Source organism: Cyanistes caeruleus, chromosome 18 (assembly GCF_971803275.1).
Source record: "Cyanistes caeruleus chromosome 18, bCyaCae1.hap1.1, whole genome shotgun sequence".
Lineage (NCBI taxonomy): Eukaryota > Metazoa > Chordata > Aves > Passeriformes > Paridae > Cyanistes > Cyanistes caeruleus.
Window position 1 is genome coordinate 3,987,687 of NC_141718.1, and position 12,831 is coordinate 4,000,517.

The window sequence follows — 12,831 nt, forward strand, 5'->3', positions numbered from 1 at the left end:
GCCATGCCAATCACCTCCATCTCACCTCCATACGCACCTCAAAATCCTCTGGGCAACTCCTTTTGCTGTTGTTGTTATTCAAGTTCTCCCTATTGAGCCTGCTCTCCTCCTTGTGCATGGACAAACGCCGCTTCCACTTTTCCATGGGATTTTCCTCCCTGACACCGTCCTCCCCTGGCTCCCCAAGGACCATCCTTCCCTTCCTGGGGCTGAAGTCCAGTTTCTTCTTTGCCTCTTTCTCACAGAAGCCCCGCAGCTCTGCCAGTGGCTCTGCTCTCTCCGGGACCTTTCCCGTCTCCAGCAGCCTCCCCTGGGTTGTTGCAGATGGAGGCTGTCCCACCAGGGCATCCCTCTGCAGCTGCTCCATGTGGAAGAAGCCCTCCCTGTCCCCTGGAACCTTGTTCTCCAGCAGCGTGTCCGAGAGGCGGCGGAAGCAGTAATCGAAGCCCACGGAGCCGTCGGAGCTGGCACGGTTGTCCAGGTAGGCTGACTGGGAAGGCATGTCCAGGTCAGCCAGGCGGTTCTCCAGGTCGATGTCCAAGCTCTCCAGTAAGAAGTCTCCTGACCCCGTGGTGCCGTCGGTGTTCTGGGGCAGGTTGCTCTCTGCCTGCTGCTTCCACAGTTTATTGTGGCGCTGCTTGCTGGGGAAAGGACAAGGACACGAGTGACTGCCCTGCAGGATGCCCAGTGCCAGGAGCTTCCTTCCATCCTCACAGCCCAGAACCCAAGGGCTGGGCCCAGACCTGAGATCCCACTTGGACAAACCATCTTCAGCACTGGGATTTTTTCCCATGTGCCCATTCCAGAGCAGTGCCCTGAGTGCAGACCTTGGGAGACCCCTCAGGACACAAAAGCCCCTTCAGAGCACAACACCCTGAACTGACCCCTCTGCACGTCCCCTGGCACAGCTCCTGCTGCACCAGGGGACAGAACTCTCTCCTCTGTCCTTAGAAGATAAATGCTACAGCCATTGCAGTGACAGAGCCCAAGGGTTGGCACAGAACCACGAACACTTTGCCTCCAGAGCGGCCCGAGCTCAGTTCTGCCTCATAAAACAAGAACAATGCTGTGCTGAGCAGCACTGACTGCTGAGAAATCCAAACGTGCTTCCCAAGCACGGAGAAACCCCCTGAATTACCCCAGAGCAGCTCTTCCAGCTAATTTCCATGCAGGGAGCCTGGCACAGGAAAAGCACGATTGGCCCAGGATTCTACCTGTGCCAGTCTAAGGGGACCCTTCAGGCTACACCCCTCACACATCTGTGGGTGTGACACTGACAGAGCCCCAGCAATCCTTTGTGATGTTATCCACAACCAGCTCCTTTCCTTCCCACTCATCCTGAGCCTCACCTGGCATCCAAAATGCCCTCGTACTCCAGCAGCTGCCGCATGAAGCCGGCGTTGGGCCGTGTGATGCTGCGCTTCTGCTTCACGTAATTGTAGGCCTTTTCCAGGGACCAGCCGAATTCCTTCATGGCATAGGCGATGACGGTGGATGCGGAGCGGCTCACGCCCATCTTGCAGTGCACCAGGCACTTGGAGTGGTTCTTCCTGCAGGAGGACAAACAGGAGAATAAATCCCATGTCATGGTTATGGATCTGTTACGGCTTCACCGGAGGAGGGACAGCGCTCCCTGCTCTGCCCACCCCACATCGCAGCTCTGGAGGGGAGGAACGCTTGGGATTATGAGGGCCAGGAGAAGAATCACTCTCCAGAAAAGCTGTGAGTTAGAGATGGGAAGCCTCATTCATTTCAGAGACCACCATGAAGCCTCCTGCCTCCATCCAAGTCTTGGGATCACTGGGAAAAGGCTGAGTGCAGAGGCTCAGCAGGGTTTGATGGGCTCTGTCTGCAGACACAGCTGGGGCAGGTCCAACAAAGACACGGCTGGAGCAGCTCCAGGAGAGCAAACATCCTCATTTCCTTTTGGAATCAAAACAAAGCAGTAATAAAATGCTGGGCCAGGAACAGGTTAATGCCAGTCCAGGAAGGGACAGGGCACGAGGGAGCTCCAGGAACATGGAACAATGATGCCAAAGCCCTGCAGTTCATGTGGCTTTGTGAGGGCCCAGGATGAGACACAGAGAGCTGGGATGTGCCCTCTCCCAGGGCCAGGTGTCCCAGCACTCACTTGGCCTTGTTGATGAAGTGATAAGCCTCGTTCCAGTGTGCCAGCAGGTCCGTGGTCTCCTCGTCGTACACCCGGATGTTGTGATACGCGAACAGGCCTGGGAAGAAGTTGTCGATCTCCCGGGTGACATTCAGGATGTAGTCAATGCTGTAGGCACCAGGAGAGACACCCTGAGCTGCCATGGTCATCAAACAGGCACTGAGGGGCACTGCCAATCCATGGAATCCAACCCAACACGAACTGCAAGGTTTTACCTACAGCCCTCATCCTAAACCCCCACTACAGCCGGTGACACGGGACACTCGGGAGGCCGTTCTGCCACCTCTCACTGCCAGCACATCCCAACTGTCCAAACACACTGGGCACAGGAGGGAAAAGTTGATTTTATCCCATTTATAGTCTCTGGGTCTGTGTAACCCAATCAGGAACTCCACGCTGTGCCAGAACGTAGGGACACAGAAAGAAGCAAATCATTTGGGAACATAACCCAGGAATCATCATCTCCAGCCGCAGGTTCTAACTGCAACCCCATCCCTTCTCCTTTCTCATCAAAACCATGAGAGTCACATGTTATCTCTTGATTCCTGCCAAAATCACAGCAGGGATAACAATGTACCCAAGAATGAACGTCCAGATTGATTTATCACCTCCTATCACTGAGAAGAATCAAGGACACAGGATATTTGTCTCAGAATTTGTCCAGCTTTGCCTTTGGACTCTGCATATCCCAATGCAAGACATAATCATTAACGCCCTGCTTGATCTCCTTGTCCCAAGATGTGCAGACATCTGTTCCCAAGGACTCCAAATGAAACATTTTCAGCTGCGCTGAAATTGTGAAGAATTTCAGTTCCTCACATCCAGGCTGGTGCAGGCCTTGAGTGAGCAGCAAATATTTACAGGCAGAATTCTCCCTGATCCAAAAAGTGTAATAGGGAATGGAGCCAAGCAGCACTGCAGGGATGGGAGAGACACCTGGAGCTGCCTGTCCAGGCAGCTGATGAGGAGTTTGCTCATCCACAGGCAGCTCTGCTCCATCTGAATGGAGATTTTTCCCTTAGTGCTGCAACCTTTGCTCTTCTGCAGCCTGCAGGAATTCACACCTGGCACAGCACTGGGAACACTGAGGGATGGAGATCCTGATGGACCTCACCAGTGACAAGTTTTGTTATTTTCACTCTGTGCTGGTGATAAAAGTGAGGTTGGAGGGATTTCTTCACAGAGCTGCTGGTGGGAAGTTACCCCATGGTTGAGAATCACCCCTAGAGCCTAGAAATGTCCTCTTCAGAGTCCTGGGGGGTTGCAGGCACACAGTGGAGGGTTTGGAGTCTGGGAGAAGCAATACTCACCCCGAGCCCTGCAGCTCCTCCAGGTTGGAAGCGTTCCACTCGGAGCCCTGCAACAGCCACAAACACGTTTCCAAAGGGCCCCAAAACAGCCCTCTTCCCTAAGGTTCTGCAATCCCCCAACCCCAGCCATCCCCCTGAGCTGACTGGAGTGTTGGGATCAGCCTCTGAGACAGAAATAGGGCATTGAAGTCCTGTCCTGAGCAGTCAGGGACCTGCTGAAGGAGGGACCAGGACACAACTCACCCACAGCTCTAGGCCAGGGTGTGACTGAGCTCATCCCAAATCACTGCCCCTGGCCACTCTGGATTTTTAAACACAGGGAGAAACAGTTCAGGTAAACAAAGTGAATACACCTGTGATCCTAGACATGTCACATGTGAGAAGTGAGGCAAGTCCTGAAAGCTCTGGGGGTGGTTACACTTTGGATTCCCCCCAAAACTTCCCAAGAAAAAGTTTTAAACTGTTAAAAAGCAGATTGTGCCCTGAAACACGAGCATTTCCTCTGACTCTCTCCAGAACAACAAAAAGCCCCAACAGGCACAAGCTGTTCATCTCTTGGAAGTCTTTGTTCCAGACGCAGAGCCTGGTTTTGCCTGGAGTACCATCTAGTGGCAAAAGATTGGACACAGCACAGCAGAGCTCTCCTGGAGCTCCTGACACTCACCAGGTACAGATGATCAAAAATCAGGGATGGTTTGTCCATCTGACCCAGGATCAGCAGCATTTCATTGTCTATAAATTCCTTGAATTCCTTCAAGTTGCAGTTCATGTGTTTCTCCAGCTCGTTTCGGATCTGCAGAGCAAACACAAAGGACGGCACTGGAATCCTGGTGTCCAACAGAAACATTTGTGGGCACTTCCCTGCAGAACACTTTTCACTTTTTCATTAGAAACAGCAACAGGGCTCAGCCCTCTGGAGACCAGGAATTTCAGTAGGTGGCATCTCTCCAGTTATCCCAGAATGGTTTGTGTGGGAAAGCGCCTTAAAGCTCATCTTGTTCCGCACCTTCCACTATCCCAGGTTGCTCCAAGCCTCATCCAACCTGGCCTCAGACACTTCCAGGGTTTCCAGCTTCTCTGGGAATTCCATCTCTACCCCTCACCAGGAAGGATTCCTTCTTCCAATACCCCATCTTCCCTCTGGCAGTTTAAAACCACTGTCCCTTGCCCTGGCATCCTGGTATCCTAAATCCCCAAACTAAGAAGCTGTAAATAAAGCTTCAGATAACATCTGAGGGAAAAAAAAAAAGTATTTTGGGGTACCTGCTCCTTAGAAATAATAATTTGAGAGATAAAAAATCAAGAGCTTGTCTGCGACAGGAGTGAGGAACACATTCACAGACAGACACGTTCTCAGCTTCCTCCTACCACTTGCATGTTAATAACCTCCCTTAAAAACCAAAAATTCACCCCAAAAAAAACCCATTCCCACTCTGATCACGTCTGCACTGTGGGTGGATGGATTACAACAGCCTGGAGGATGGATCCAAACGAGCTCTAGCCTTGATTTGTGATTTTCCATCACAAATGGAAATGGTGATTTTCACCAGCAAGATGCTGTCTGCAAGGTCCTCTGACACTTGTCCAGGGTAAAAAAAAAGGAAATAAAACCTTGAAAATTAACTTGAAAGTCACACAGCTGTTATTGAGGTCCTGAAAGACTGTTCTGATACTGGGATTATCCTGATTTCTCAGGAGGGAGGTGCAGCAAAGCCAGAGCAGAGCCTTTACAGAACGATTGAAATGCACATTCCAAAGCCAGGGACACCCAGGCATATGGTGCCTGCTCACCACTCTCCAGACAGGGAGTCTGGCAGGAAGAATAAGAGTGAGAATTTTTTATATTCACCTCCTTGGAAGTCACATTTTCCAGATCTTTGCTGGTCATGATGCTCCGAAGCTTGGCTTTGATGAGCCGCTCGGTTCGTTCCCTTTCTGTCGGCCTGGGAAGGAACAGGAATAGGAGAGGATGATTCCAGGCTGGCAGCAATGAGGAGTGAGGGGAAAGGCTTGTGTTAAAGGGAATTTTTATGAGAATAATGAGGCAGGGGGGAAAAAAAAAAATCCCCAAAAAAAGTAGCTTGTTGGTGCTCATACACTATATCACAAGCTACAGTTTCAGGTCTGACCATTTCACACAAATTCTCTTTTGTTGCTTTTGCAACCCCAGAAATCAACCAGGCCAGGAAGAACAGAGAGAAAGGGAGATTTCCTTCATGAGCCAAGCAAACTTTTCCAAATAAAATGCTGCACTGACTTGTCCACAAAGAGGGCTGGGGAGTCGGGGCGGGTGGACTCCAGGTCCTGCATGGCGTTCCACTCATTGATGCAGCTCTGGTCCGAGCTGATGCAGCTCTCGTAGTAGGTGGCCCACACCAAGGCCACCCCTCCTGGGAAGTAGTTGTACCTCCTGGCAACTTCACAGGCTTTGTGGAGGATCTGTAAAGCAGACCTGCAGAGTGGGAGAAGAGATTTGGGCAGCTGTGAGCAGACAAAGCAAGAGCTGAGAGAAATTCACAGAGGAAAAGTGATTTTCAGCATTAGTTGTTGCAGTTTGCTCTTTGAAAGCAGGAAATTTATGGTGTCAGAGCTCAAAGAGGCACAAACTGCACCTTGGGGGCTTCTCACAGCAGGGCTGAGGCAGGGGCTGAAATCTTCTTCTAATTAACAGGAAAGAAGGAGGCACAAGTCACTCTGGGGTCTAATCATTAACCAACTTGTACAGCCAAAGGAAGATAAAGAACAGGGACAATTTTCCAACCACCTCCAGCAAGGAGCCTGATGCGTATTTACCAGCATTCCTGGCCCCTGACAGGCTCCAGGGACAAGGCCCAGATTGGGTCATTTGTTTTTGCAAATCCTAACATTACTTTTTCCTTCCTTTCCTCCTCAATTTTTCCTTTCTTTAAGGCTCTACTCCGAAGTTGTTGCACTGAACACACCAACCACATCCAAGGCTTGCAACGGGAGGGGCCAAATTAAGAAATGTCAGGAACAGTTTTATTTGTTTCTGTACCAAACCATCCCTAGCACAGCTTCCTTCTCCACATCTCTATCTCTTCCCTAGGAGATGCTGCAGGGACAGGGATCTCTCCAGGCTCCAAGGGGAGACAGCATTGCCCAGGCAGAGGGAGATGCAGTTCCATGTGGAGCAGCCTCTTTGGGGAGGAATTTGTCGGCTCAGCCACCTCTGCTTGAGGAGTTTGGAATCCAAGGGAGGGATGGCAGGAGCTGGAAGGTGAATGGGCACCTGGGGCTGCAGGAACCCCAGGAATGGGGCAGGACACAGGGAATGCCACAGGCTGGCAATGGGCCCTGAGCCTCCTCTGTCAGCCAGTGAGAGAAACACGCAGAGAGAGGAAATTCTTGGATGGCAGCTCCAGGAATTCAAGCTCATCTTTCATATTTATTCATCTCCCTGGTGACACTTCCCCCATGCTGAAGGACACAGAGCTGCTCTGAGCTGAAGCAGGAGCTCCTGGTTTGGGATCAGCATTCCCACAGGCCCTCTGCTGACAGAGCAGCAGATCTCTGCTGCAGCTCACTAAATACCCATCGTGGAGAAGGCTAAAATGCAGATAATTTTTTTTTTAATTTACTGACAGAAACAAGAGTTTCTCCCTTAGCCCAGCCCCTCACGTACCACATGGCCTGCACCGACACAGGTTTGAAGATGTGCATCCTCCCTGCAGTGCTCACGCTGAAGCCACTGATGGAGAGAGGGAAAATCGAGTCAAAATCTGCACCCCAACCTGCTCTCTACACACAACCACTGCACTGGGGCACTCGTAGGCCTAAAGAATCAGGATGAGAATTTCTCTCACTGATTTTCCAGCCTCCCAGGTAAGAATGACAAGAGGCTGCCAGGAATGGGAGCTCCAGTCCTCAGTGGGGTTTCAGAGCATTCCTTGGAACCACGGGAGCAGGGTGAGGGCAGCAAGACAAGAACTCATTGAGTGAGAGAACTCTGCAGCCATGAATCCAAAATGGGCACTTCATTTGCAAGGTGATGGAGAATCTCTCCTAGAGCAGCCCCCAGGTAGGGAAGGACATTCACATTTATGCTTTTAATGTGGTTTCTTACCCATCCCCATCCAGATGGATTTTAGTATCACTCCACAGGCGAAGAACCATTCCTATAGTGCAGCTTTTACTGGAAGAGAGATGGTGAGACAGGAAGTTAAATATAGGCCACTATGTGGTCATGCCAATAGCCTAAATTATTAATACTCTTTAATTTTTAAAATCTACAAGCCTTGCTCTAGTAATCCCTCGTAATATTTTAGGCCATCAAATAAAACTGGAAGCTGGAGTCTGAAGGTCTGACAAGGTGATAACTCGTGGTGATTGCTTCATGGGATCACTCTAACAAGTGGAACAGATGAAAATGGATTTTAGGGGTTTATCTGACCCAGAAGAACACTTTCAGTTCAGACAGGCAATCTGGCAAGAAAACCCTGCTATAATGAAGGCCAGGAACTTCCAGCTGTAAATAATTAAGCTACTGAGATATTCAGGTTTTAAAGGAAATTGGGATGCAGACAGCAACAGAAATCCATCCTTCCTCTTGCCTCACATCAATAATCACCAGGAGCAAATTAATACCAGGTTGTTTCAGAGTAGAGGTAACATGGCAAACTTCCCCTGCTGTGGCACACCAAGGGAATGCCACCCCCAACAGATCCCTCTGCTGCTCAAAGCTTCCCCTTCCCATTTTCCAGGGAAAACCATCACTAAGGTTTTCCAGAATTAAACAAAACTCACAGAGGCTGCACCACAAGCACAGGGCAGCTTGTTAAATCCTGGGAGAACACACACAACACCCTGGCAGCTCCAGCCTCTGACTCCAGCTCTGCCAAACCAGCCCCTTCTCCCTGAGCCAAGAGCTTTTCTGCCTTGGTTTACTCACCAGAACTGGAATAATCTCAGAGGGGCTGCGATAACAAAATATTTCACTTGCTTTTCCAAATACTGTGTGCTCTTATCAGTCAGACAAAAGGAACAGCTCATTGCTGACACAGTTGTTTGTTGGTTTTGGAGCTACTTTTGCAGTATTGTTTTTTGAGGTTATTTGGCAACAAAGCTACTCCCCAAAAGCAGCTCCATTGCATCATTCTATCAACACACTGGAGTCTGGGGGAGAGAATGACTTCCAGTTTTGGAAATGTGTCTGCAAGAGCATTTTGCAGGGAGTGGGCAAACAAACCCCTACAGGTGAGGTAGATGCCACAGCCTTTAATTCCACAGAGACTGAAAACCTTCTTGAATAAAAACGTCAGAGAACTCAGCCCCGTGTCCTTCCTCTTGCTGGAGTCTGCAGATGCAGGTAACCCGACTGCCTGGGGACAGTTTGGTGCTGCCAGAGAGCCCATCCTGCCCATCCTGCCTGGCTGCCAGCTCAGACCTACCTCTCCTTGCTGGAGAAGTCCACTCCCAGCAGGATGTTCTCCTCGGTGTCCTGCCGCCCGCTGCTGTACACCACCACCATGTAGCGCACGCGGTCGGTCCACACGCTCTCCAAACGCACGGCCTGCAAACCACCTCTGCCTCATTAGTGCTGCCACTGCTGCACAAGGCTTTCAAAGCTCTGATTATGCCCAAAACCTTTATTTTGTGCAGTGTGGAAGATACAGCAAGGTTTGTTGCTGTTTTGGTGAGGGGAAGATTAGCTGAAATTATCCAAAATTCCAGTTTGGGGAAACACTACAAGATGTAACCCAAGGTTTGTTCTGGAGTTTCAAGCAGGAAGTGTAAAAACATTGGTCATGCACTGAACTGAAAACAGGCAGGCTCAGAGGATTCTCCCACTCCCAAATCTTCACTGAAATAGCTCAGTCCTGCAGGAGGCACAACTGGCATCGACTTCTCTGCAGAGAAGTGACTTTTACAGCAGATTTTTATCTGCAGATTTCTTCAAAAGAAAGCCCAGCCCAGCTGATGCAATTTCAAGGCTGATTTAAAAGTGTCCAAGAGAATCAGCAAGGACCTGTCTCTCCTCCTGTATTAGTGTTTGTCAGCTGGATGGAAAATGAAATCTAACAAAACAACACATTCCAGGCAGAGCAGTTCCCTGACCCAACTCACACCTGGACACAAGGACCAGGGCAAAAGGAGTGGTCAGGAAAACGTGGTAGGGCTGGAAACCAGCAAGGAGTTAAGGCAGCTCTGAAATCTAGGATTTACCAGTGCTTTTCCTGCTCCTCTACAGGTCTGTTGCAAACATTTCCAACAGAAATGAGAGCAGGAAAATGCACCTGTCCTTACCAGTTTGATCCTGTCCTCGCAGCGCAGGAGGTTGATCATCACCTGGAGGTGCTGGGGCAAGTCACCTGCACAGAAAGCAGAGCAACCATCAGAAACAGGCTCTTGCTGCACTAGGAATCAGCAGAGTCTTGACCTTTAAAGAAATTGGATGTTTCTAAATCAAAAAACACTAATTAAGGGAGGTCAATTAACTTTGCTGTCCCAGAGAGCACCAAGAGCAATGAGATTCTTGGATTGGTATTCCCTGGATGGGTGAGCACCCAACCTAACAGCCTTTGGAAGCCACCAAATCAACTGAAACCACCTGTGCCTGGCACAAGTGAGGAGTCTCTCCCTGCCACGGCACCCTAGAGAGGACAGAAAGGTTTGGCCATGAGAACAGGTGAGGAAGAAGAGAAGGAAAAACTCTGATTAAAAAACCAAACAGGAACAACAGAGAAAAGAACAACTTTGAGCTGTGAATCACTCCCAGCACGGTGGGATCAGCCCCACCAGGCCTACAGAGGGTGTGGCTTAGCACGAGTGACCTCCAGAGGGAAGATCTGCAGGAATGGCCTGGTTTGGGTGATGGAGATGGAGGGGCTCCAAGTTCTGCTCATGCACTAAGTCTCTTCAGCTCTAGACCTGTGGGTACATTTCTGTTTGGGGAAAGCAGACGAAAGGAGCAAGGAATCTACAGGAAAACAAACCAAGTTCCCATCTAATAACTCAGTAATGCACTCATAACTTTCCATGTGAGATAAAATTCCTTCCGTAGGCTGTTTGCTGGGTATATGGAATTGCTGACAGTTAAAGAAACCCAAAGCCAAGCTTGGCATTCAAAAACCCCCTTTGTCCTGGAGTGTTTGCTAAGCAGCACCACACAGTACCACACTGTGCCTTTCCCACAGGCTCCTGCTCTCAAAATGCTCCAAAATCCCAGCTCTTCTTGCCCAGTAACCACCTATTCCCAAACTGCTAAAGGCAGAGGATAAAAACACTGGGGAAGCAGAATCAGCTTCCCTGGATGCCCTTATCTGCATCCAAATCTGTATGTACACTCACTCCCTGCCATTTCTTCCCACCAGTTGGCAACTGGGACAGGGGGAAGCAGGACAGTCTGTTCTTAAACCATGATAAACTCCAACAGATTGTGGTGAGCTGACAGGAAAGGGGGTTTTCCTGAAACCAGGATATGAGGAGCTAACAAATGCACATCTATCCAGATACCCACATCCTGATCAAACATCCCTTACTCTGACCAGCAACATCCAAACAAAACCAGCAACAGGAAGTTTCAATGGAAAAGGTCCCAAGCTTCAGATTTATGGAGGCTGGGAGAGCCCCTGGAGAAAAGTCCAGGACATCCACAAGTGGCCAAGGGGTGCTGAGCTCTGTGATTCAGCCCTGCCACTTTTCCTCCCCACAGGCCAAAGGGGAGGCAAAGATTAACTCACTGAAGCACAAGTGACATTTCCTCCTCTGTGGCTGGGGAAAACAGGCAGAGATATTCCACACAGCCCTTCTGGCTGCACAGGCTTCCCTGCCTAAAGGGAGCCATGCAAATGCCATGATTTTCATGGAGAATAAGTTTCTACTCCAGTCACAGTTCCAAGAGAATGATGAAAGTTTAAACCAAAACTCAATGATCCCAATGAAAAACTCAGTAATTTGAATGTGGGCTGAAACCCAGGGTTTGCTCAGCAGGTTGTACAAGGCTCACCAGGACAACCTGGGGAATCACCCACCTGTCCCTTTGGATGAGAGGGAAAAAGGATCTCCAGAGGGGATTGAATCCATTACCTGCATGTTTGTGAGGATGCTGGAGGCTTCGCTGGCCCTGGGAGCTGTTTCCTTGCTGTAAGAAAAGGGCTGCACCTTTCACCATGAAAAAGCTCTCGCTGAGGCTGGAAAAAAAGCCACACAGGAGTCAGCTGAAAGGAAAGAGCAGCAAAATATACACATCTGGGAAAGGAAGGGCTTTCCTCACTAAAATAGTAGGATTTTGCCACAGCCACTTGCACAGCATGACTCTGGGATTATTCATGGATTATTCATCTGTCATTTTCCACCACTGTTTTATTACTTGGCTCCTGCAGGAGATACTTGCCTGAGCTGTCATGGGCTGGAAATGACTTTATCACTTGATTATGGAATTCTGCAACTTAAAAGAAGCAAAGGGTTGGACTTTTTACAGGCTGAGACCTGCAGTGGACTGGAGAGCAGGTTCCGAGCCCATCACTTCCGGCTGATTGCAGTTCTTGACATTTCTTTGGAATGCAAAAACAAGAACCTGCAACTGTGTAGATTTAAAGAGGAAGGGAGATGGAACCTGCACATCCCAAGGGAAAGGACACAGCTCTGGACCCTCAGGGAAAAACAGCTGGCACAAGAGCAGAGGTCTGGCTCTGCTGTGGCTGGATCAGCATCCTGGGATACAGAGTCTGGGCAAACACAGTGACATTTCCAGAGGGAAATGACTCCCAGGGCTGGAACATAAGGGAGGAGAAGGCAGAACAGCACCGGCACAGCCAGATTTTGCCACTCCCAGACACTCATGAGAATCTCAGAAATTGTTCAGCAGCAGCTTTGGCACGAAGCAGTGAAGTTGCATTTCCCACGTGGCTGGAAATCCCTGAGGTACCTTTCAGCTGCTCAGGAATTGCTTGGGATGCGTTTCCTCCACTCCCCAAACAGCACAAGAGCCATTTGTTGTTCCAAAGCCCAATTTTCCACCGCCCCACACTCAGCAGCCATAGATCACCATTAATTACTGTTTGTACCTACTAAACAGAAATGCTCCATTATGAGACTCTGCTACACAGGAGTTACTTATGCTCCACCAAATGATCCCACTGGAGTTACTACTCCCAGCACTCATCTACTCCATATTTTATCCATGGTCTCTGCCTTGGGACAGGAGTGAGCGTTAATGCTCCCAGTGCTGTTCTACCTCAGCATTTTTGTGAGGACAGACATGAAATTCATGTCATTTTGTATTTTCTAATGTCTTAAGAACACAGCCCAAGTTCCCAGCCAAAGCTTCTTCCTCTTTCAACTGAATTTCAAGAATTCCCCAGAAAAATCTGGATCAGGTTTAAATTTGAG

General features: G+C 49.5%; 1 protein-coding gene across 4 annotated transcripts in view; it reads right to left on the minus strand.

Annotated features, from left to right (window-relative positions):
* SSH1 (slingshot protein phosphatase 1) overlaps positions 1–12,831 on the minus strand; it is a 38,669-nt gene that overhangs the window by 4,746 nt on the left and 21,092 nt on the right. For all 4 annotated transcript variants that reach the window (XM_086856066.1, XM_023937395.2, XM_086856067.1 and 1 more), the window contains 12 exons: positions 11,527–11,630; positions 9,745–9,809; positions 8,889–9,010; positions 7,565–7,633; positions 7,124–7,189; positions 5,738–5,932; positions 5,330–5,423; positions 4,145–4,273; positions 3,481–3,527; positions 2,132–2,278; positions 1,350–1,550; positions 38–641 (listed from right to left, as the gene is read on the minus strand). In XM_086856066.1, the coding sequence (XP_086712192.1) occupies positions 38–641; positions 1,350–1,550; positions 2,132–2,278; positions 3,481–3,527; positions 4,145–4,273; positions 5,330–5,423; positions 5,738–5,932; positions 7,124–7,189; positions 7,565–7,633; positions 8,889–9,010; positions 9,745–9,809; positions 11,527–11,630 (1,843 nt within the window). The remainder of the gene's footprint in view (positions 1–37; positions 642–1,349; positions 1,551–2,131; positions 2,279–3,480; positions 3,528–4,144; positions 4,274–5,329; positions 5,424–5,737; positions 5,933–7,123; positions 7,190–7,564; positions 7,634–8,888; positions 9,011–9,744; positions 9,810–11,526; positions 11,631–12,831) is intronic.